This window comes from Neodiprion virginianus, chromosome 6, assembly GCF_021901495.1.
Source record: "Neodiprion virginianus isolate iyNeoVirg1 chromosome 6, iyNeoVirg1.1, whole genome shotgun sequence".
In the NCBI taxonomy this organism is placed as follows: Eukaryota; Metazoa; Arthropoda; class Insecta; order Hymenoptera; family Diprionidae; genus Neodiprion; species Neodiprion virginianus.
Genome location: NC_060882.1, coordinates 8284348 through 8310284, shown reverse-complemented (window position 1 = coordinate 8310284; position 25937 = coordinate 8284348). Strand labels below are relative to the sequence as shown.

The 25937-nt window shown below is 38.9% G+C and overlaps 1 protein-coding gene across 3 annotated transcripts; it reads left to right on the top strand.

Moving 5' to 3' along the window:
* The first annotated feature begins 279 nt into the window (after nt 1-279).
* LOC124307171 (uncharacterized) lies at nt 280-25937 on the top strand. 3 transcript variants are annotated; one of them, XR_006908751.1, is made up of 7 exons: nt 280-390; nt 497-634; nt 730-784; nt 12326-12522; nt 23024-23094; nt 24331-25005; nt 25115-25937. XR_006908751.1 is itself a non-coding variant. In XM_046768611.1 (6 exons), the coding sequence occupies exons 3-6, from the start codon at nt 742-744 to the stop codon at nt 24521-24523; spliced, it is 504 nt and encodes a 167-aa protein (XP_046624567.1). In that variant the 5' UTR covers nt 280-390; nt 497-634; nt 730-741; the 3' UTR covers nt 24524-25937. The 3 variants fall into 3 exon arrangements, 1 of the variants encoding a protein (XP_046624567.1); XM_046768611.1 differs by having other exon boundaries at nt 24331-25937; XR_006908752.1 differs by lacking the exons at nt 280-390; nt 23024-23094 and having other exon boundaries at nt 510-634; nt 24331-25937.

The following is a 25937-nucleotide window of genomic DNA, read 5'->3' as shown; positions in this document are numbered from 1 at the left end:
CATACATCATACATCATACATCATACATCATACATCATACATCATACATAGTATTAAAGTTCGAAACCAAAGTTTGGATGTTCAGAAAGTGACGTCAGCCAAAATTTTTTTTTTCTTGACGTCATCGATCTATAGTAATCGTCGACGACGAAAATCAGCCAGCCGAATTCCTCAGTCTCGAAACAACCGCGCAGTAGAGCGGACGGATGAGAGTCGCGCTCCGCAAATTTCGAGTACCGGGTTCTCAACCTCCTGGACCCTCCGTTCCGGGTGCGCTTTCTGGTGCAACTCGAGTTCCAGGACAAGCGCTCCGTAGTTTCTGCGCTCCAAATCTGCTACCTGGTGGAGCTCGACTTTCAGGTCAAGCGCTCCATATTTTCTGCGCTCCAGGTACGCTACCTTATGAAACTTGACTTCCAGGACAAGCGCTCCGTAGTTCTGGCTGTCCAGGTCCTTGACCTAGTGACTTTTGACCTTCACGATTAATTTTCCGTAGTTCTGGCTGTCCAGGTCCTTTACCTGGCGACTTTTGACCCAGCGCTGCGTAGTTTCTGCGCTCCAGGTCCACTTCCTGGTGAAACTCAACTTCCAGGACCAGCGCTCCGTGGTTCTGGCTGTCCAGGTCCTTGACCTGGTGAGTTTTGACCTTTCGGACTAATTTTCAAGTTTACAAGTTTGATTATTAAAAACGTCATGTTTCGTACTACCAACCCAATATGCATGCTTCAGATAACATTTTAAATGGGAAAAAAACCGAACGACCAGGATCAACAAATTGCAATTGGTGAGTGGTTGGCATTGTATACACAGGAATACATGACAATAACGTCGTTGAATTAGAGCTAAAATTGTTGTGCGTATTGTTTCAAATCTGTCAGCACTTAGCTGTTTGTTTTATGGCATTTTTTGACAAATTTTATGTGTAAACGTGAGTTGTAGCATTATATAGAAAAAATCACGTGGTCAAAGACAGTGTTCATTCTGTATACTTTGAGGCAAATAACAGAATTTTTTGGGGAGTCATCGTGCCCCAGTCTCCTCTACAACTATGTAATTTGGTAAAACACTGACGACGAGTAAGCGAACGCACGAGCACAAAAACCGCTTACACCGCTTAAATCCGACCCCGAGCGAGCTTTAGCGAGCGAGTGGTTTATAACTAATATCAATTAATAGAGAATTCATCGTCGCACGTGAATTATTTAGTTAAAGCTATTGTAACAGTTCATCCGTTCTAAACTCCCCTGAAACGCCACAAGTGGCGCCATATTTATTTTTGAAGTCTCCATTTAATCGAAAATTTTACGTGTAAATATAACCGATACAAATTCACCCATAGATATGAAGAAAACTCTCAAAGGAAACGGAAACTTTAAGAAAACCATGAATTTATTTACGGTTCCGAGCTGCAGTTTTGGATAGCATCAATCGGTGAACTGGCAATGAAATTACATCGATAAATTTAATCCCTGCTTTACCGATCGTTACAAGGATCAGTGAAACAGAACAATGTATAGATCACATTCATCGTGTGACCAATTAGATGTGTTGCAGTACATTTTTCTTTTAAACAAATTCAAATAAATTATAAATAAGTTTTTCCTATTTCTTTGAACACTTTTTATTAACGAAGAATCAACATTTCTTTGACGCAAAGAAATTCTTGGGCAGTTTCGTATTCAAATAACTCGTTTTCTTCCGGGTGTAACGTATTAAACACACATGTTTAAAGATATTTCTAAACCTCAGCTCTCCTTCAAATAGTCGCAACACGAATACGTCAACTGCCACGGAAACCGCTCGAATAAATCTCGGGGATTAACGAGGCCCCCTGGGTCGCTGGCTAAGTTCCCCGGAGATTTGAGATAGCGCAGAATCGTCTATATACCCGTGGCCCAAAGCGCGCGGAATTCGAATTGCGGTTTGCTTTAACTCGGATATTACGAAACGCGAAATGCCAGTTATATTCCGTTAATCGAAATTTGGAAATGTAACGTTCTCGTTTAGTCATGCTGCTAATAGATTTTCGACTAATACGCAATATTTTTCCTGGCTATTTTCACGAATCGATTATATGCCGCGCAGTTCAAATCCGATTTCAGTTAAACAAGTTGTAATATAAGTGTCGCGAAGAATTTAACTAATCGAATATAAAAGGTAACACCGGGTCTTTGTGAATTTGAAATTTTTTCAACCACATCATGCGATTCCGGCTTGTAAGAGAGATGAATTGCGGTACTCGACGAGGTGCGTAATTCGTTTTATCCAACCCATCGCCGGTCCTAATGAATATTTATTTACCGAGAAGAAGGAAGTGACTACGCCAGAATTAGGTGTAAAACGCAAGCATTTGTAACGTAGAACCGAATTACCGATCATGATTCAATTGTGGATAATTTTCCTTCACTAACGCTGCAGAAACACGTGTTGGAAATTATCTCGCTAAATAAACCGAGAAAATTGTATTTCTATCTTTTTATTATCTCAAGAGTTTTTGATTCCTGGTGTAAAAAATTCAGCACTCGTTTCCCTTCGGAAAAATTCCGTGTTCACTTTAGCGGGAAAAGTTTATTGGGAAATTTATTTGCGGATCTCTGAGCTGCCGAAATGTTTCACTCACGCCTAGGATTCTCTAACACCCGGTATTTGTTTCGTTAAATCAGCTTCCGGACCACTTGTGAAATCCCTCAGGCAACGGCCGGCTCTGTCTATTCATGACTCACGATTGACACGACAGCGAAATGTCGAAAATGGATGATGAATAGCAGCAGCTATAACGCCTTTCGCTGAAACAGACAGCAGAGTTTGCAATGTTGATTGAAATTATTGAATAATTAACCATCTCCGTTTACAAACATCAGCTCGAATTCCATTTCGTCGCGAAACTTGATCCGTCGGATTTTGAATAATGGCCACGGATTATGAATTGGAATAATTATCATACGTAATTTATAACAGTTCCGAGAATTCATTTTTATTTTTTACTTTTAGGAGAAATTGTGTTACTTCGAGCCAATTTAAATACTCAGAATACTTCGTTAATCCCGATGTTTCGAAAAAAATAACACGTCTGTTCGAGGTTTGAGACCAGGTTATAAACATTTGCGAATTTTGAATAGTTTGTTGTGTTTCAATTATTTACGAATAAATAAAGTTATTCATTCGGTAGTTCAAACGAAGAAAGAGCATGTGTCGAAAAAAATAATAAAACTGCTTTCAAAAAGTTAGGTAACGATTACGTAAAAAAAACATTTCAATAAGCAAAATAATTATTGACCTTTGAGTTACTCGGTGAATTTTTTTACTCTACATATTAATGTAATATAATTAAAATAAATTCAAAACAAAACTGAAACACCACCAATAACCTAATCTCACCATCACGTGTAATAAACATTAGGCATTTGATCTTGAGAATTTGGCATTAGTTTATCAGGATGACAGACCGATCAGTGTCTCGTATTGATATTTAACATTTGCCAATACGTATCAAGTTTCGCGGATTACCTGTCAAGCGTCTATAAAAACTAGTTAAATAACCTATTTCGCACGTACGCAAACTGCTTAAATAGATTATATATATATCTGAACTCGATTCGCATGGATGCTTGTATTTGTTATTATTTTATCCGCGCTTACGCAACATTTGCACACTTCTACGGTCTACAAGCGGCGACCGTAATATTACTCGAGCATGAATTTCGTGTTTACGGGCTGCCTGGAAAAGTTTTTACCTCGTGTACAATACATATGTAAATATATATACGTATACATTTCATCAATTTTTTCTACGGTAAACTCAACAAGCTCTTCAAAACTCGCATTTCCGTTTTTTAGAAGCTTTCGTTCGATTTTTGTTCGTTCTAAAAAAATTCTAGAGATTTTTCTAAAAAAGCAACATGAAGGTAAATTTTTCTTCCTTAAAACGCCGCTTGAAACGTTTGATTATCTTTATTTTTGAGTCCGCTATCTAACTTTTAATGCGGCAAGAAATTTCGACTTGTGTACCCAAACTTTTGGCCGGTAGTGTTGTATATACAGGACAATACAGGTACATATATATATATATATATGATATACGAGTATATTCTATGTAGGTATGTATACGTATATTTATCCGGCAGTAAATCCGTATATAATCCGGCTATTATGCGGTCTTAATTCGGACGTAACACACCGGGAGGATAATATTCCTCCTTCCAGGTTTCACTCCTTGCGTCACTGATCGTTTCGAGCGATACACTCTTGCTCGTGTGGATCGGCAATTTTGCCGTTGATCGTGATTTGATGGAAAAAGCAACAACGAAACGACGGGAATCTGTTGGGGAGATTTTTGGAAACAGAAATTAATTCGGCCCTTTGCTTTTGCCTCGGAAAAATCAAAGACTGTAAATTCACCACGCTTTGGTTTACGATGTGCGGTGTTTTCGGCTCACTCGTCGTTCAGTATCGAATTCATTTTCAAATTTTATTTAAAGTATCTGTTAATTTTTGAATTTCATATTTCTGGATCATGGTTTTCGTATAATATCTGAAGTTTAGAGTAGGATTGATTTGAATTTGTCAAGCTTAGAAATCTAAGAAAAGCGGATAAATCTCGTTAATCCTTCACACAAATTATATGCAAATTGTCTTGCGAAAAACAATTTTTCATGTAAAGTTTTCCGTAATTTTGACATTAATTTTCTTTCAAAATTAATCATCAACGAATCGCTGATTAACCTTTGATGCGATTGTTAAACTGAACCGAATTTCTGAATGCCTGAAATCATTCGTTCCCAAAGTTGAAGTATCAAACTCACGATTCGTAAAAATGAATTTTTTAACAAAAATAAATCACAATCTAAATCTGAGTTTTCCCCATTTATCAAACATAACTTTGTTCCCAACGTACAAATATGTATAATACTTTCTACCCTGGATTTATTTAACCGTTCCATGATTTATTTCAGCGATAATGTGCGTACCCAGCAAAGTTGAAATTTTTTCTTTTTTTTCCGGTCAATATGTAATTCCTGACTTGTTTCGTCCCAACGTTTGGCCGTAATTCAGTCGGACATGTCCAATTCCGGACGAAAAATTTTTCGGTGTGATTTTCGCCCCTCGGATCCAACAGATTCGCAACAGCCGCGGAATTTGTTTCGCGCGAGAAGACGAGCAGGTGATTAGCGGGAAGATTTGACATTCGGTGAAACGAGGCTATCAAGTTTCCCATTTGCCGCACTTCCCCCTTAACCCCATCGCTACAGCCCTTAACAGGAGAATCCGACCGTTGATCCCAAACACTTATAGTTACTTCCGGCATTCAATTAGAAGAAAGCTGAGCTCTGCTTGACAGCAATTTAATCCCAGAAACTCTACGCCAAGTTCGCCGGGCTTGAGGCGTCACCTTATAACTCTCGAGCTCCTTGGTTCTCCTACGTAACACTTGAGCCGTAAGCTTAAGGTCCCTCTGGCATTCGCAACTTCCTTCATTATCGTTTCATCATACCGATGTATTGTTATACATTATACGTACGGACTGTTCGACTTAAATTAGTAACAATTCAACTTACGAAACTGTTTTTCATTTATCAGCTACCGAATTACTCGAACTAATTATCGGCTATTCTTTTTATTCCTCCGCGTGATATTCGTGCCTCGAAGAAACAATTGAGAAAATCTGCAGGAGAAGAAAGTTTACGAAAGTGTTATCAAATCTGAAATTGCAATGTGACTGGGAACAATCTGACAAAAATCTCTGGTGAGTTTTTCATCATTAACTATAAAACTTATCGATACATTGTTTCTTAGCAGCTGTTTCAAGAGTAAAAAATCCTCTAACTGCACGTATACGTAATTTTAGTTCGTAAAAATTTAAACGACCTTCGAATCTGATCAATCAAGTTAGGCAATAATTGATCCAAATATTGATCTGATGAAATTTTTTGATTACTACTGAAATAAAAAATTCTCCTCCTCCTTTTTTTCGCACGTTGATGTACCGCGATGTAAAATGAAATAGGATGCTCGGAGAGACGGATCGACACACGTAACCTTTACTTCCAACAACTTATGTGTCACCGATTTCGATCGGCGAATGCCTCTGGTTAGGGTTTACTTGTCGAGGTACCAGGAGTCTAGAAACATAGTTAACGAATTATGCGGCTTGCACACATGCGCGCCACATGGACGCATATTTTTCGGTTATAATGCGACGATCGCATGATTGTTCGGGGGCTGAAGCTTCGCGTTGGCACCGAAACCTGCAGAAATGGTCGCTCTTGTCCCGTGGAGTGCAGCCAACCCCATTTCCGAGGGGGTTTAACCGACGAGTATTTGATCCGTTCAAATCAAGTTTAGTTTGCACAACAGCTGGCGCGGATAGATACATATAATATATGCATATATACGGGGAATTCCATTCGAACCAAACCAACGTCTAACCCTCACCATTTTTCATTTAGTTAAAAAAATTCTCTGCAATTGTCGCAACTCTGAAACAGGAGCCTGAATTTTTTTAGATTTCTCATTCAACTGGTTAATTATTTACAAATGTTAAGAGTGATTTTGAAACGGACCTTTTTTAAAATTCTCAAGAACTGTATTTTCTTTTCCAAACATTGCAAGACCGCGCCCATGATGAGCCCGAATTTTTTTCCCATTATTTTTCACCACTTTCAATTATTATTATTTCTTTTATTTATTTTCTTGCCAGCCCTGACGCCTGTAAGATTAAACAGAAGAATATTGCCACTTTTAATTTACCTCTGTCTCGTCTTCGTTGTACAGGAATTTTATGCTTCAGCATGTCTTCGGTACTTTATTCACTCTACCATGTTTTTGTGTAATACGTTCCGTTCCAATTTATATTCCCTGTCGAGCAGCACTTTTCATGCCTGTTTCTTTACGGCATGGGGCAAATATAGCTTAAAAGAGATGATTTGTCGACGGTCGGGTTTTTCTCAGGGGAATTCCTTAAAGCCACTGGAGGTATTCTTTTAGATCATCATTTATCATTAAACGGAAGGATTGAGCTTTGAATTTTGCTGCAAATGGGAAGAAATTGTTGTTTTTTTTTTTTTGTTTTTTTGTTAAATGAAATTTAAGAGGAAATTGCGTGAATTTCGCAAGAGAGAAAAGAAAAAAAAAGAAAACAGGGAAAGAGAAACAACTTTGATCCAGATCAGAAAGAGTTTAACAAGGTCCAAAAGAAATTCAAAACTCCTGTAAGGATACAAACGCATTGTTTATTTCGCAGAGAATTACGGAAGGTCTAGATCGTTTAAATTACCGGAACAAATGATCAAGGTGTGAAAAAATTAATAATTCTAGAAATAAGCGTACAAATTTCCACCATAAAAATGTGTAAATAAAAAAAGAAAAAACAAGATCCGTCCAGGAGCGATGTTTCTCACGTGTAGAAACCAGACTTGAATCGATGAGGTTGAAAAATGGAGAAAATAACGTGAAAAAAAGTACATAAAAAAAAAGAAGCTATTATCGCAAAACTGCAGCGAAGCGATAACATGGCGGAAAGTTCACTGCTGCTTGAGTTGGGTCGTAATGCATTATACAAATGGCACGCGCGCTGCAAGCCACGTGCGCCATCATTCGAGCCTCCCTCTGCACGTGAAAATAAAAAAGCAGCATTTACTTTTTGCACGGGGAGTGAAGGGGAGGATGAAAGGGGAGAGTTTTTCTAAGCAAAATTTATTCGCTCTAGCTCCCTGCATCCCCTGCAAGTCGATAAACGAAACAGATATATTCAGACAAAGGAGGCCCCGCTCTTCTTTTATTGGGACACCCGGTTTGTGGCCGGCACGTGGCGGCCGCGGCTCCGGATTATATTCCCATGGCGGACACGTGGTCGGCTGCTAGTCGCCTTTGTTATTTACTCGGGGCCCCGAAGACCGGCCGACACCCTTCACCCCCTTCGCGGGGAGACGCCCCTCTTAATTTCGTACGCCCCTGGCGTATCCGAGTCGTACGGTTTATTGGGTCATGTTGATCGAGCGATCGAACCGTCGATCAATGATGTTCCCCAATCGGAGAGCGATCATTTCGTGCCTGCTGCAAGTACGGGGAAAGGGGTTCGAAATTAATTACGGAAAATTTCATTATCTCCGACGACTCGAATCGTCCGGTAGAACGTATCCGTATTAAAGAGTATTAAATTATATTTCCTTTTTTAACTTGAATGAGAATCTTGCGTTTAGTGGGAATATCGTTCGCTAAGAAGGAAATAATGAAAATTAGTTTTCTACCTGTTACCGGAAAGTCTAGTATCCGTTACTATTCTTCTTCATTACGATCACTGTTGCTATATTTTCTTGCAACTGTTGCGAAAATTTAATGCTTGTGCAACAATAAATCGATGTTAAAGCCTTACTTAATTAAAAAAGTAGAGCAAACCGAAAAAACTGATCTTGCGTTGCAATTACCAAAAACGGATCAACAATAGCGCGAAATGATTACGCGCACCTCGTTTTTCGTAATTCCAACAATATTTAAACAGTTTTTTTATCGATACATGTTTTACTCAATTTTTCTAGTTACTGTAACAAATGAAATTTTTCTCAATGTAGAGAACACCATGTTTTCACTAAGTAAGTATAATCCGCTAGCTTGTTTGCAAGAGAAGCCTACATGCATATATTCTGCTCTTAAGAACGGAAAGAAAAAAAGGTAGGAAGCACCAACGGAAGCGTCGCTTTATGCACGGTATATTATAACCACAATTTATCGCAACGAATTTAACGCGTAAGCATGATGGGTTGATGGGCTCAAGCGTGGAGCTTTACATTGTAATTTTAATCGAGCAAAAGTGCCGGTATATTATCGCTGTTACGTTGAACCAAGTCCGCGTGTGTTTCTGTATATTATAAATCGCGCATTTTAACAGAGAATAATTTCCCGATTCTTCCTAGTTCGTTGCTCGTTGAAAAAACGTTCCGAATTCCTCGTTTCAACGCAATAATTTGTCTTTCAAACTTCGGACGAGACCTGAATACAGCCGTTGATCCTTCGCGCGAAGTGCAGGACGCAATTTTGAGGACATGTCGTTGAAAGGGAAAATTGCGCGAAGCGGACAAAAGGGTGAAATTCAATGGGAACTTCCAGCGGCGATGCTTACATGGCTTACCCTGGCTGAGTAATTGTCGATCAATTTCCATTATTCCCGAAAAATGTTCGCAACTTTCCGCATAATAATGCTGGAAACTTGGTTCTGTCTTCGCGTTCGGTTTTTCATCCGTGGAAAGTACACCGCGGGGTTTTCCCAACGGAGTCGACGCGACGGGGGCTCGATACATTTTTATTTAACAACGTTTACAGAAATCGCAGCTGGCTGCACAGCCGCAGGGGATCAACGCCCGATATTCGTATAAATCCTACGTTATTGTGCCTGCCTCGGCACCGCGGCTCGAGCTGGCATTTGTCCACTCATATTTCCAATTTGCGATCAAACGTAGATTACTTAGACTGCGGCGTGTATGCCACTATTTCATCCGACCCCCGATGATAACGCTTCGGGGAGTTACGATTAATTAGTGGAAATCGAACCGCGGTACCCTGAAATATCTAGGGTTTTTTTCTTACCCAAGGTGTATAACCGCGTAGAATGCTCTGGTCGAAAGTCTCTGGAGAGAAATGAAAATTAGGGTAGTTTTTCGTATTACAAACTAGATTTTTTTATTTTAGAATTAGGTATACACGAGTTTGAGAAAAAAATTTCGTTTCGTTTTAAAATATGACACGAAATTTTATATACTTTCCGATGTTTCAGTGATTATCACGTATTTAACGAAGATTTTGAAAATTTTCACGAAACATCAACTAGCTCCTAAGTCAGTTTTCCTTAGCATACGTGTACAAATTAAAGATTTTTACCGTTGTGAATAAACAAACTGTTCTAAAAATATTTTACGAGAAAGAGACGTTTCATTAATTCAAGTATAAACGTGCTTTCACCCTGAAACACAGGTTAAATAATAACCCGAGGACTTTTTTTTTTTTTTTTTTTTGTCGAATCAAAAATTTCTCTCGCTATAATCGACAGCCAATATTTGTTTGTTAATTGATAATATTAAAACACCTCGAGAGAATTTATCCCAGAATCGCAAACAAAACGAAGAATCATTAATCCGTCTTCGAAGTAAATTAGTTTACAAAATTGCGAAATACTCGGCACGGTAAGAGAGGCCCGATCGAATCGCTCGTCGGAGTATCGAGGCGTAAAGAGAAGCTTAAAAAAACTTATGAAAAGGCAATTCGAGGATCGTGAAACTATCCCTTACACAGGGGTTGTTGTTACCCGTGTAGTAGGTAGAGTAGAGCGAGTGTTTTATTGCCCGGCCCCGACGGTTGCAGAGGCCGCTTCGACGCTACCGGAAGCACTTGGAAGAGCCGTTAAAAATTATAACAAGCACTTGGGCCCCTGCGAAACTCAGGTGAAAAAGCGGCACGCGTATGTCGGAGGCACAGCTGACGAGAGACCCTCGAACCATGGATGGGCAGCTGCGCCGGGTGCCTCGGGCCAGGAAGCCACAGCTGCCTCATCAGACACATTCTGAATGGTTACTTCTAACCCAGACGAGGAATCCGTTCCGCTGCAGGACCCCTTAACGAAGCCCTCGAACCGATCGTCCGCCTCTTCGAGGCCTCACTCCTTTTCCGAAATTGCTCCCGATGGCGCCTTTTCGTTTTGCTTCGAGCCTTCGAGAGCTTCTCGTTTACTCGTATCCCGCACGACCCACTTTTTATCCTTGTAGTTATTGTGACAGGATTTCAATTCTGTCGCGACAACTGACGGGAGGATTCGTCAAACCATTTTTAGCTGGTTTCGGATCGACTGATCCATTTGTAGCCATATCCATTGATCGTTATTCCATGAAAACGAAAACTCCGTTACAGTATTCATTAAGGTACAAAAGTTTTCGATCGTTGTAAAATATTCAACAGGACATGTTTCCATATTTTCCCAGAGATGACGCTTTCACTTTCATGATCGTGGTTTTGATGTCGTAGCAATTTTCGCTAACCTTGATAAAATACAACGTCCAATTTGAACACACAATTTTCATGGTAACGGTCGCTGCATAAAAATTGCAGTAATTGTTCTTCGAAAATTTATAACCTTGTGACGCTGGAAATTTTTTGTGTTTTGCCTTTAGTTTTGGAAGTAGTGGCTCAACGATACAATGATTTCCAAATATTTGTCTCAGGATAAATTCGAGCTCAGTCAGGAAAATAATATCTTCGCTTCAAAAAATTTGATGAGATTCTTGGGATTGGACTACACATCATACGTAAGAGTAAAGTACGTGAACGTTTGTCGCGTTGATCCAGTCATTTTTTGCGGAAAAAATAAATCTGTTATCAGATGATTATTTCTACAGTGTGGCAATCCTCCTAATTCATTTTACCAGACTTCGAAACTTTTTTTTTAGAAATTTCTATAATTGCTATCAAGTCAGTCTGAAGTGGCAGTCAGAAATGTTTGTAGTAGCTATGATTTGATGATTGGCTCCGAACAATTTTACATCGTTCCTGTTTTTTCACGTACATGATGTACGAGTTAAAGAAACACCTGTATTATCAAAGAGGTGAACTTATATAGATAACCATCGAATAAATAAAATATTGAGACTACATTCTGTAAAAAATGACTCGAACATTTCGAAACACAGTTGCAGATGCAGTTTTGCAGAGATTCTAAAAAAATGATAAGCTCAGATTCAAAATATAAGGATTTTTTAAAAATTTAAAACCATTATAATGGATTTACTATTGCAAATTTTTGAAGTCTGAACTTGGATTCGTTATCAATACCTCAAAAAACCTTCGTCTCCCAATTTCTACCAAAAGCCGAAATTTCATAGATTTTTTCTTCCTCTGCATTTGACTCGTCATTTTGGATTCGCAAATGTCACCTCAGATTCGTGATCAGCCCCCTATCAAATCTCGAAATGTCAATGTTGATAAAAATCCAAACGTTATTAGTCTTTTTCAAAATCATCAAAATTCGGTAACTCGTTCTCGAGATGTCGTCGGACAAAAAAATTGAACGCACACACGCATACATACATAATATAAATCTTGAAACGTCGAGATCCAGTGAAAATGAAAAGTTGAGTCGAGTGATTTCCATAAAATAACCCATTCTTCTCTGAAAACAGAGAAACCGTGAGTTAAAAATGCAGGATATATCTCGAAGTATATCGTGAGAATAATTCGTCTCGAAAAGAAGAAGACGAGAGTTCGAGGCGACCTTGACCCGAGATTCGAGGCTTCTAAACAATCCCACGAAAAGTCCGGCCAGGATAACGATGATCTTTGTTTGTAGATGGAAACTTCGGGAGCACACTGTACTTAACGGGGCTTAGCGAAAGCTGGGAACCCCCGCACGTGTGTTGCGCCAAGAGAGAGCATGTGTGTGACATGGCAGATGGCGGCGAGGAAGGGCGCAGCTGCCGATCCCATGGGGTGAGGAAATCGGCTCCCGTTGTGGGAGACGGCGTCGAGCGCGTGTCGGTATACATGGTGAGTACCTACACACCGTAGACACTGCACACCCGAACACCATGGAACCGAAAACCGAACCCGAGCTATACTCTATTATGGTCAACGGGTATGGGGATACTAGTTTTCATCGCTAGTCGTTCGGAGGGAGCCATTGTTATACCCTGCACGATGAGGGTGCGTGGCTCGTGCCGCCCTATGCCGATCATCCGAGTAATAACACCTCCGCCTTTTGACTGACGCTGCAGAAGCGAATTTTCACTACGTCATTAGAAATACCATGCTTGCGAGGGCGTGGATTTTATTCGTCGGACAGCGTCGATGGACATTCGAAGAAATTTGAGGAGGCTGGTTGGACCAAAATTGATATTTTTTTATTCATTTTATTACGAGATGATCGTAGTTTGAGGATTTATCGAATTATTATACGGAAAATAATGGATGGTAGATTTTACATCCGTTGCGGTGAATATGTCGACGGTGTGTCTGAAGAAAAGAAGTTTTTTATTTTCTTGGTCTTTTTGGAAACAGGTTCATAAGTTTTATTTAGGTATAAAAATTCGTCGGTGAAAATTTGAGCTATTAGTATTAACGTTAAAATGTTGCGCCTCCCACTTTTTGAGTTTCCATAAGAATAACACGGGAAAAATGGTTTTTGCTCCTTCTGATTTTTATAACTAGCTAACGATGCGTCGTACGGAAAATTCAGACATATTTTTTTAGGGAATTGAATGCTCTACAAAAAAAGTCTCGTATCATTTTATGATAAGTTTACTCTTTCAAAAGTTATTTAAGGTTCTTATATTGTAATTTATATTATGTTAATTTTATATTATTATACAAGTGACTTTATTTATATTCATATTCTTTTACCTGAAATAACTTTTGAAAGAGTAAATTTATCGTAAAATGACACCAGACCTTTAGGGAAACTGGGAGAAACCTATTCGAGATGGTTGCCTGTCGAATTCCATATTCGTATAAAGTTCTATAATACTTTTCGATACAATTTTCGTCATTTTCTCGGCAACTCTGTAACTTTCGGCGATTTTAAAGTTTCAAAAGTCTGCAAACCGTGAATCCCAAAAATCAGAGAGTTATGAAAGCTTCGGGTGAGCTAAATTTTTAGAATAAAAAAATCGTTGAATCGCGTGTCTAATGGTATTGGCACTATTATACGTCCTTTTACCACGCGTAAAAGTAAAAAGGCATAATTTTTCCCCTTTGTACTTACGCAAAAAATGCGAGGATACGTTCAAAAACGTTGAAATTGAAGACACGCGATATCTTTATACCAACATTGAATATCAAACCGATCCGAGGAATGAACCAAAAATTTATCATCAACAAGTCCATGAGTGTAGATTTGAGAATTGGATAAATAATTTACTCCAGAAATAAATTTCGTTAAATTTGTCAAAACATATAAAACAAATTCTTTAAATTGCAATTTACACATTATTCATCTTCACAGTTCTTCATATACAACACCGAATTTATTAACTATGGAAAACAAATATAGTACTCCGTATTCAAGCAATAATATGCCGCCTTTGAACAGACTTGTTAACATTTGACTTAAACACGAGTTGGCTTCCTAACTTTCCGTGTTAACATACCTGCGGCATGTGTACGAAGGTTATAAGCATGAGTTGCTTGCGTGGTGATGTAGATCTAAAATATTTTCCTCAAACAGGTAACAAACTTTTTAACATGAGGAAGAAACAATGATATTGAAAGAAAATTATTAAGTACGATAAGCGACTCTCTCTCTCAAAACAAAACAAAAAAAAATAAAATTATAACTCGTTATTTTCAGATCTTTCATAATTTTGCGTATCATGAACTTTTGTATTTTCGCAACGAATCAGCACACACTGTAAGCTCGTTTTGCAAGCAGCGGTATGCACTAATTATGAGAGAAATTTTTAGTTTCGGTTACCGCTCAGTCCTTAACTATTTTCATTTTTTACGACAATCGAAAAATCTAGTTTCCGGTACAAAATGAAAATTAGTTTTGTAGCTGTTACCGGAAAGTCTAGTATCCGTTACTATTCTTTCTCATTACGATCACCGTTACTATATTTTCTTGCAACTTTTGCGAAAATTTAATGCTTGCGCAAAAGTAAATTGAGGTTAAAGCCTTGTTTAACTAAAAAAGTAGAGTAAGCCGAACAAACTGCTTTTGCGTTGCAATTAGCAAAAAAGAATCGACAATAGCGCAAAATGGTTACGCGTACCTCGTTTTTCGTAATTCCAACAATATTCAAACAATTTTTTAACGACACCTGTTTTACTGAATTTTTCTAGTTACTGTAACAAATGGAATTTTTCCTCAGTGTGAGATGCGGTTCACGCTGGTGCTCAATTTTCGCACAAGTTGCGGCTTTAAACATGAATCCGAGCAAACGAGGGTCCGGGATGCGACTTTGAAGCATTCTCTCTAATTAAGAGACTATTCAACACCTCAATACCTCATTAATTATATTATTCCAGTACGCAATTTGCGTGAATTTTGCCCCAAGAATATACCTCAGCATTCCCAGAAAGATTACCCCTGGAAGTGACAGCTAGCAAAATGTGCCCAGCGATTCGGTATAATCGTTGACCCTTGAGCTCGATCGCATTCAACGCACGGTACCCAATTCGGACTCGAAGAGGATCAAGGTTCCCGAAAAGGTATTTCTTTCGAGTGCTTCTTGAGAGCTTCTCATTTCGAAAAAAATATGAAGTGAAAAATCCACAGGCCAGAGTCTTGGCGAGTGGCGAAAGATAAGCTTTGTTCCCTTATACGCTGGATGCGAAATCGCATCAGCTGGATGATGCATATCGCCCAAGTGGCATGTCAGGCACGGTTGTTCCCAGTAGTTACATGGCCCATGAATAGCTCGAGGTAAGGTTACTGAATAATGTATAATAAGTATGCGCGTACCTGAATGCATCAGCTCGAATTCTGAAAAATTCAAGGCAGACGACGCGGTGCGTTATAAAGGTTCGGAAATAACGCGCCCTTGCAAAATTGCCAGTAATTCCTGTTTTATACACGTAAATATATTAGCCCTTAGCCGGATCAAGGTTGAAATTTCGAATTAGAAAAGATCTGAAAGCACCAAATTCTGAATTTCTTGTTACCGACACTTGAAGTAAAGAAATCAAACTTTGAGGAAACATTCAAGTTTCGAATGGTCCGAAATCCGACGTTCAAAGTCTCTCAGTGGCAAAATCCCGAAGAGACGAAATGCCAAAAGAGCGTAATTTCAACAAGTCACAGTTCTAAAAGTGCGAAAATGAAAAAATTAAAAAATCTGAATCATGAAAATTCTGAATGATCCAGGGTTTTCAGTGCTGTCAATTTCTGGCTTGGAGAAATTTCACCACTTTGAAATTTCTTTATTTTGGATTTTCGATATTTTTACGTTCGGAATCGTGTTCATTCTGATTTTTCACACCCACTCATTGAGTAAACTACTCTGTGTGAATATATTTTAAGCACCGGAATTTATCAAAACTTAGATTTTCGGAATCTCGCATTGACAAATTTTGAATCGTCGAGTTTCTAACCATTCGAAACTTTATTGTTTCGTCAAAGTTTGATTTCTTTACTTCAAGTTTCGCAACGAAATAATACGGAATTAGGCGCTTTCGAGATTTTTCAAACTCGGAACTCCAACCCCGCCATCCTTGGCCCTTATATATTAGCAACTAAATTGGGTAACCCGGCAAGTTTACCAATTTACCAGCATTGACAATTGTAATAAATTTATTCACAGTGGATTATCATCTTTGAATAATAAGAAAAAATACTCCGTACTTTGTGCTCTGAGTCGGAAACTCCGGCGATGATAATCTACAACTATGGTCGTGCTTTTCCCGCATCACGGTCTTTATAAATATGGGGTGCGCATACAACCCCGTGCACACTCGCTCGGTCACACATGTTCCCTCTAATTTCAACTCCGTGAAAGAATTACCATTACAAAAGTATTTGCCGAGGGTGAATATTGCTTAGCGCGTGGTGTCTTTGTTGCGAAGCAATGCGATTGCCTCTCCACCCCTTGCGAAAAAGTAGCGAATTGTTGCTTCGCGAGACTAGAGAGACGAGGGAAAAAAATCCCCATCAGCAGGAGTGCTGAAGTGAAATAAGTGTCTCGATTTGTCCGAGGAGAAGTTCTGAAATATCAGGAAATAAAATTGATGCACGGTTTATATACGATTTTTACTACGTTTTCATGACATTGCGAAACTAAAATTGACGACGATCAATGTCAAATCAGTTATATCAAAACTATTAGAAAATCGTTGAATTTTTTTTTTTTTTTTTATTACATCTGCGAAGCTGCTGTTCCTCTTTTCAGTAATTAAAAAGTACTTTCTTTCTTCTCCTTCGCAAATGTAAATATAACGAACATGTCTAGCTACTCCATCATTCACCGGACCACGTAACATCGTTATTGAAAGAAAATTCTCGAATACGTTGATGATCCATAAAGTATATAAAAAATACCTGCGTGCATGGTTAACGGCATTAAACAAGTTGTAATTCCGGTTACAAAGAAATTCTCCGCTATCAACATGCGAAGCATTTATTATCGTTCGCATTTATTATCGAATTAATCTCGAAAAACCGATAAATATTTTCTGCCCACATGGTTAGCCGCTCCTGCAGGTGTAATCAATTTCTCGAAGATCCAGCGAAGAGTAAAACGATCGATACCTGCTCGGTAGTAAAACGCGAAAGCAGATGTAATAGGATGTCTTTGTGAAACGACATCCGAAGGTTGTTAAAGGACCTCATTCCCTGCAGCCCCCCCGTCTGTATAAAGTAATCGATAACTCAGAACCTCCGCATCTGTCGCACTCTCAGCCCTTATCTTTTTCCCTCGTTCTCGCCTCTGACACACGGCGCCGTCTGTAATATTTGTGCAGTCAACAAAACGTTCCTGCCATTCCCTTCTGATGCCAATAACACCATCGACGCAGTTGTCCGTTGATCGATATATACATCATATATACGTTGTACACTTGTGAGATAAATTTTATTTGTTATACGTTACTACAAAATTCTTGCAAAATGGGTAACGTTATAGCGTAATCGTTTAAATATCATTGCGATTCGAAGCAAACGTGATACGAAGAACTGTTTGGTGTAATCGTAGTTGTCAATGCTAAGATTTCTGGTTATCGTAACATTCAATCTTTTTATTCAGTTTACTAGATTTTGTCAGGTAAATGAAACGTTGAAATCAATTTTTTGTTCTACCAATATCAATTTATCGTAGCAGCTAGAAGAAAATATAGTACGATTAATCACAATCAAGCAGGATAGTAAAACGTACTTGATTTTCCAATTACAGCCACAAAGCTCGTATTCATACTGTCCGAAAAAGTGTACGTATCGATTTTCGTAAAAATTCAAAATAGTCAAGGATTGAAATTTCTCTCGATCTAATACCACGCGATAAAATCCGTTGAGGCGATATTCGATTCATTGATTTAATTTATCTTGACATTTTTTTGATTATAAGTGAATCCCGCTATATTTGAATTCTTTAATGTTACGTCGGCCTTAATTCGCGAATATACCGAAATTCTTTTCCAAGCGCGAATTGAGACAATTGAGAACGCCTTGGGATATGCAAACCGCACTGCACTGATGCAAGTGGTACAGCAGTCGCACAGGAACTCGGATATCTGAATTTTATAAGCTCGAATATATATAATAGAATAAAAAGTAGAATTCTCTACCCTTGATATGACGATGATTCTCGAAACCCCCGGAATAAAATATTCGATTGTTGATATTAATTATGAGAACCTTTCGCCAATATTTTGTGAACTTTTAAAAGCTAATTATTTACAAGTTTATTGTCGAAGAATCTGTTCAATTTTCATCCGAATACATGTATTATGCAGTATTGCAAAAGTTTCACAGCTTCGAAACAAAGTTTGAGAATTCTTGTACATTCATACTCTGACTTCGTAATACTGATTGCACTTTGGATAACTTTTTTGAGAATCTTATTACCACCTTTTTATGAATAAGTGAGCCAATTGCCTCATCTGCAAAATGTTCACTTCTTGAGTTGACACAGCTTTTGGTACAAAGATAATTAAATTTTCATTTGAACCGACAAAATCACACGGGCAAACGTATTTCGAATAGGTGTTAGAATTTTTTGACGTGATCTCAAATTTAACTTCGAAATTGCAAAACTTGAAATAGTGGATAGAAAGCGTAAGTGATGATAGTGAGTTACCGAATTCTGTGGACTTATTTCTTATCTTCCGTTCTGAGGTTTCAATGTCGCAACTTGAACATTGGCATCAAATTTAAAAACATAATTGCAAGAGAAGACCTCTAAAATCCTGACAAAATACTTTTAACTTGACTAAATTCCAAATTTTCAGTTCTTACACTTTTGACACACGATGACGGAACGCTGAAGAAAAACTCGCGACAACTTCAAGCGTTAAAATTATAAGTAATAATGTAAGTCCAGTGAACCTGAGTAATTTTCTATCGATCTTGAATTAAATTTGTAGAATGCGCGTAGATGTCACGTTTACCTTCCCAAGTTATTGGGAAAATTCTAAGTTCCGACATTCCTGAACACCGAAAGACCAAGGGACCAACAAAACGCGGTGTCGTTTCGCCTGACCGAATAACGTCAATGCAATTGGACGTCGATCGGGGAAGTTCAGCGAAAAAGAATGAGGTGATACCGAGCCCATAGCCGAGGGACTCGAATTGTCATTACTTGGTCAGGCAAGATAACAAGGCACTTAAAGTCTTCCGAGTGAACGGACTTAATTGCCTCATATTAAATCGACACCTTCGTACGCGGCTCGAGAAGCACGCTGCGGCACTTTTGACAACACAGGGATGGAAATGGAGGGAGGGACTCCCTGCAAACAGCACCGAGGGGACGATATTAACGACGATAATGATAATAACGACGATAATAGGGCGACGCCTAACCCCCTCCCCTTCTCGGCTTCTATTTTAATTAACCACGCCGGTGCAAGATGGCCGGCAGGATAGCCCGACCTTGTTAACCCCGCAGACCGTCGCCTAGCTCTCTTGCATAACGACGACTTCTATCGCTCTATTCATACGCCGTGCCGTTCAGATGCAAATTGCGTTAAAATCGGGGCTCATCTTCGGGGAGAAGAACAAACACGCTGCCAGCCTTTGGAGGAGTAAAACGACAGCCTGAATCCACTCCTGACGCCGATACGATCACTTCGGTACCCCAGAAAAAGCTTCACGGTATTCGTGTAGGGGTACGGTTTTGGCTTTAACCATTCGCACTTGCGTCAATCCCGTCGAAATTGAGCGCAAAATCGAGATGAAAACCAAGATGACGCACCTCGAAATCGGTATTCGGCAATTACAGCTTGGCAAAGTTTCTACTTCTACCATCAGAAAAACACATTAAAGCTCATTTTACGCCGTTCTGGTATACATGGGTATAAAAGTTATTCAATATCGAATCGCTATCCGATGAACAGTGGCTTATGATGTGTGGGACCCACGTTCTTTTACGTAGGGGTTCAGCTGCCGTTACGATGAGATGAAATTGAGAATGAATTGACCTAAGTGAGTCGGGGAACGGGAATAATCTTGATTCTATTCCCCAGGCTCCAAGATCAACTCAATCCGAAGCGCAGAAGTTGTAATAATATGTAACAAAAGTATATTACTATTATTACAGTGTGGAACTTTTGACGATCTTCTAACCAATGTACACACGTGACAGACTTTTACCGTCCGATGTTTGGCGGATGATAATAATTATCTTTACCGTAATCTTAATTCCCGGTGTAATTTTTGTCGTTTATTACCGATACGAATAGCTGGTATAATCAGGGAAAAGCATAGACGACCGTTGAAGCACTTGGCCCTCAGGTAGGTAAACAGTCGAAATGCCAAACAATTCTGCACAAAGACGTAAATTTGTGACGGATTGGCGCTTGGTCTCTGCTAAGTAAATATTTACTTACCAGAGAGTTTCGGTGTTTACGGGATTCTAGAGATTTCATCTCTGACTTTGAGGCCCCGCTCGAAGCTATTAAGACCGCTTTTGATCGGACCCAGAAATTTCCTTGCGAGCTATGTTAATACTATTTACTTAAACATTAATCTCGGGCAATTATTTATGCCGAAAATTATTCCAGATCAGGTATGACGTCGGTTGCAAGAAACTGTGAGAAACAGCTGATAAAAATTGGGAGAAAGAAGACCAATGTTTTAGTTTCGTTACATGCAGATTTCATTTTGAGAATTCGTCGCTTTTTCTTCACTTCATTTACCACTCTTTTACAGAAAAGCGAAAAAAAAAGATCGTGTTTACTATTAATTAATAATAATTTTCCAAATGATTCAAATTTTTCTTAATCAAATTGTGAATACTTGCAAAATTTATCAACGGCATTGAAAAGAATATTTGATATGACGTTGAAACTTACCAAGAATTCAAGAAGTTTTCGGAAAACTTCGAAGCTCATTAGGAAAACACCAAAGTTAACAAAGAATTTTTCTGAATATCTTCAAACTTTTTTTCGCAAGCATCGTAAGTTCATTCCAAGTTCTCCAAATTCTTTTCCTCCGACCATTGACCTTAAAATTTTTTTAAAGATTGTTTCTTCACCCTTAGCCATCATTTATCACGGTTTTAAGAATTCAATTCGTGGTAGAAGACGAGAATTAACTTCTGAATGTTAACAGCGACTGAAACTTCGTAAGAGTTGGACTTGGCGAATATTACTTGTCGGTCACACTACGAATTTAGAAACGTCAGGGTCTCGCCTTGGCATCACTAGGAAAGCTCCTCGGTCCATTAGCGTGAAGGCTTAGCTGACACCATTGGTACAAATTTCCCGTAATTGACCCAAACTTCTGAGAATATTCAACTTTGATTAGCGGTTTGCAATAGGATCTAGTTGGGAGCATATCAAGTAACTTTGAGTGTCAAAACTGTCTCCGAATCTTCCACGCTCCGAAGATCAATTTTCAAGTACTTCAAACAAACTCTAGGACAATAAATCTTGTCAACTTCGACGAATTGTATTTTTCTTTGATCCTTCAAACTGTCCATTCCACTTATGTTTGTTTTTCGTATCTTGAAATTTCCACGATTTTTATGACTACAGTATAATACAATATTATACTTCCAAAATTTGTGGCGAACAAAACTTTATTTTCATCGTTGGTAATGATCATTTCGTTCCCACTTCTCGTTAAAAATGGAATTCAGTATGATTTAAAGCTAACCATCGTGCGTAATTCAGATAGCATACCAAACTCATTAGGGAGCGTTAGAATATTACGTAAATTTGTTTAAGGGTGGGGGTTTGACCCTCGTAACAAACCGTAACATTTGAGTCAACCCTCTTTCCCCGTATCGCCCATTACGTAACATTATAATCACTACATTATTATTATATCAGAATTTATCATCTGTATTTTATTAATATCCAATCCTCTTACTCTGTGCAGTATTTTAATACTCGCAAGATTAGTTTAGTTGATATGAAATACAGAAAAAAGACTAAATTATTTAACACAAGGATCTTTTATTAGAAAGTAGAAGAGAAGAAAAAAAAACAAACAAAGAAAAAAATGGCGTGATTACAATTAATTATTTATACCCACATGAATTATCGTTATAATCCTTGTTTATTGATTACTGCAGCTTTTCCTCTTGTCATTATTTCCCGTCGTCGAAAAGCTGTGCTTGCATTCCCGCCGTATAACGTCGGCAGCATTACAGCCGCGATTTGCCTTGTCTAAAGTAATATGAACATTCCGAAGTAATTCCGTTTATTTTACTCTGCGGAGCGCGTGTAGCTCTTGAGCACTGGGTGAAAATTTAAAGGATTTGTCGGCAACTTTAATGACCCGCCTGTAACTCGAGTTGTCTGCAATGCGGCTGTATAAAGAACTAAGCTCGGAGCTTTTCCTTGGGAATAAATTGCGAAGGGGGCATCAGTTTCATGCTTCTTCGGATCATCTCTGTATTACACGCGAATAAAATTCAAAGAGAATTTTTCTACCATAAAATCGGTTTAAGCATGTCTGCGCAATATTATCGAAGCGTAACAAACATTCGATAATTAAATATAGGTTTGATTGCTTAATTTATTTGAGGAAAAATCTATACTGGGTCTTTCGAGAGCAGATTTCCGCTAGCTAAAACAATTCGCCAAGTTATTACACGTAACTTAATCACTCGACCGGAATTCGATGAATCTTGCTTGAGAAATCAACTTCACGGAAATTAAATTTTTCATTAACACAAAAACAATCTGTCAACATGTAAAGTGGAAAATAACTCCCGCTAAGCAAGGAAACGACGAATTTATACCTACCGAGTGATTATTATCATCTATATAATTAAAGAGAAGCTCAGTTCTCTGGATTTTATTGTTCACTGCGACGAAATGCCTTTCCTTATTCCGTCCCGCTTTTCCCTGCCGTTTAATAAATCGCTGGAATTTGTTTACGCCTTGAATGTTCCAGCCGAATTTCCAGATCTTTAGTTTCCGTCTCGTCCTGACGGCTGCAGCCGCTACCTCAGATCCTTTACGAGGGTAAGTGAAACGTGTCTCTCGTCTCTGAAGAATTTTAATATCGAGCCAGTTTCATCGCCGTTATACAACCGTTTCGAGAGCCAGACCGATATCATTATCCTTCGCAATACAAACGGCAACGATAGCAGTCTAATTGTAAAACATTGGAATGCAGTTTCCTTTGACAAGGAAAGACAATTTCCACATATAGGGTGATCGCTTCGTCTTCAACGACCATGGAATAAGGCTGATTGGAGAAAAGTTCGTCTTTTGCTAATAGGACACTGAGTGAAAACCACATGACGTTCATAATTAGCTCGCCGTACTTTGAATCATTTCGAATCCCTCTGGTTAATTCGAATCTCGCAATTCCTATCTCAAACTCGGCAGTGTATTTACTTTTAAAGGGTTTGGAAGCTGTTTACATTCGGGTAATTGAGAAATCAATTTTGACTGGGGTCGCGATGGAAACTCGAACGGCTCTCGAGGAACAGATTCGGCTGTTTGGGGTGATACAGTTAGGGAACGTAAGGGTGAAAGGGCTTTGGAACGGTCGATTTGAAAAAGGTGTAGGCAGGTATCGAACGTGATTGTCTTCGACCGGCGTGCGATTCGTTCTCTTTCGGTCGGCCATTAATCCCGGATTAATTACTCTGCTGAGCAGCGTGCGGAAAGGCGAAACAAAGAGTTCGAGACCTTTCCGACGCTTTTCCGCCCTTTGTATATGCGGTGTTGGATCCAAGTTAATTAATCCACCTTTATTTATTAACCCCCCGTGTTACCGCCGACTCGACGTATACTTAATTGCGGACACGCATTTACAGCCCTCTGATTTTTCCGAGCGGTTCCCGTGTGAAGAATGAAATAATGGAACCTTTTTCGGTCGACGTATCGCTGCACGCAGGTCGTTACATTGCAGAAATTCGCGATACCCGTAAAATGAAAATTGACATCGAAATACGTCAGGAATGAGATAAAGTTTAGAGAAACATTGCAAACGCGTGTACGGTAAACAAAAAAAAAAAAAAAAAAACGAAGAGAATTTCAAGTATAATCAAATTACGATTAAGATTTGACATTTCTTCGGGGAATTTAGAAGATATATAACTTTTTTCATCAAATCGACAGGGCCGAAAAGTAATTCCAGAATGGTGAGAAAAATTTGCAGAGACAAAGTAATACACATTTAAAGCGTGTAAAAAAAATTTTGAACGTGTGTGAAAGATTGGTGTCTAATAATTATGAAATTCTTTTCAGGAGAAAAGACATGATTAATAATGATGAATACATGCGCAACGTAGTGAACCGGAAGCGACGGATAAACGGAGAGCCAAGAATCTTCGAAGATCGACATGGCGAAATATCTGATGTCTATTTTGACGTCTGCATCCCTGAAAGCCTCGCAGAAAGGCGACGAAAGCTGGGCCAGGCTCGAAGCCCATTAGATTAACGCTAACCGGAGCCCAGTCTAAGCAATCTTCGGAGTTCTCTCGCTCTGCTGGAGAGCCACAGCTCCAGGGGGCGAAATGAGGGGCGAGTCGGGTTGACAAGGGCGAAGTTGATACGGGAATACATACCGAGTGGTGCGGCACGAATCGAATCACTGGGATATTTTCAGAGTGTCGATCAGTTTCGGTGCGATTGAAATCGATTATAGCTTGCGATTGATCAACGCTGTTTCACGTGGCTTGGTAAGATGAAAATATAGGAATAGAAAATTATTGAACCGTGCAACTGATTCCAGAAGTTTGTTAACGGTGGCATTAAACAACATTCGCCGAATGAAATAAATAAAAATTTGTAACGATCGGTGCGGTGATCGCGTTTGGTTGTAGCGATCAGACTCGGTTTATGAGACAAGTCAACGTGGAAGCTCAGATTTCGAATGGAAAATTTCATGGGAAGTAAAATTCGGAGTGAAAATTGTCGCCGGTAAGTGGAAAGCGATGAAATTGTTCCTTTGATACGTTACGACGCGAAGTGATCCCGTGATTGTGACACTCCGCACTCGCGGCTTAACATGTTGGTGTCGGGTTCAAAGGAAAAGTTGCCAGGGGAGAAATCGAGAAAAGGTTGTTGGCGGTAATCAGGGCGATGGAAAAATTTCGCCTTTGATGTTTTGCTTCAAGACTGCAGAACGTACCGAGGGATCTGAAAAGGCGATATCATTACGTGCGGAGTACATGAAAAAGATGTTCCGGGAACACAAGAAGTTCACAGCAGTTGTTGACAATAATTAGGGTAATGGAGGATTTTTTCCTTTGATATTATATACATCAGTTTCCTTTTAAGGGTGACTGCTTTCAATCACGCTAAATTTGCCGGTGAATTATTATACGAAGCATGCAGATCTAATGTCGAAACGAGATTCTCCGTGAGGTGAGTTTTTTTTTTTTTTCTTTTTTTTTTTTTGTATTCCGTTTCTATAATCTCTTCCAAACATTTTGGCGCAAGAACTGCAAATTTTGCAAAACTGATGGCTTTGACGGCTCAAAATGTAGTAAAAATTCAATACGCCTTTACAAACTACTGAAAAAACTTACGCAAATTTTGTTATTGCTAAGTTGTTTGTCACATTTTTCTCGATGAAAATCAGTAGAATTTGTAAAAAAGACAACTAATAAGGGAGCAGCGCATGAGACGCGTGGTCTTGTATATCCGCCCATATCTTCCTTAAATATACATATTCTTTAAACTTGAACCACTGAATTTTTTAGCCAAAACTCCAATAAAAACGTTGCAAAAAAGAAAATGCATCTATGTTGTTTCAGTGCTTCACGAATGCCATTTGAATTTTATCTCATTTCCGCTATGTTTTCGCTGCTTATTCGCCTGCTATATTAAGCAGGGATCGAACAGCAGTT

Coding starts and splice junctions, on each gene's coding strand:
- LOC124307171 (XM_046768611.1), top strand. CDS start 742: ATGGGAAAAAAACCGAACGACCAGGATCAACAAATTGCAATTG. Junction 12,523..23,023: donor AGCGCGTGTCGGTATACATG/GTGAGTACCTAC, acceptor TGAATGTTCCAG/CCGAATTTCCAGATCTTTAG. Junction 23,095..24,330: donor ACCTCAGATCCTTTACGAGG/GTAAGTGAAACG, acceptor AATTCTTTTCAG/GAGAAAAGACATGATTAATA.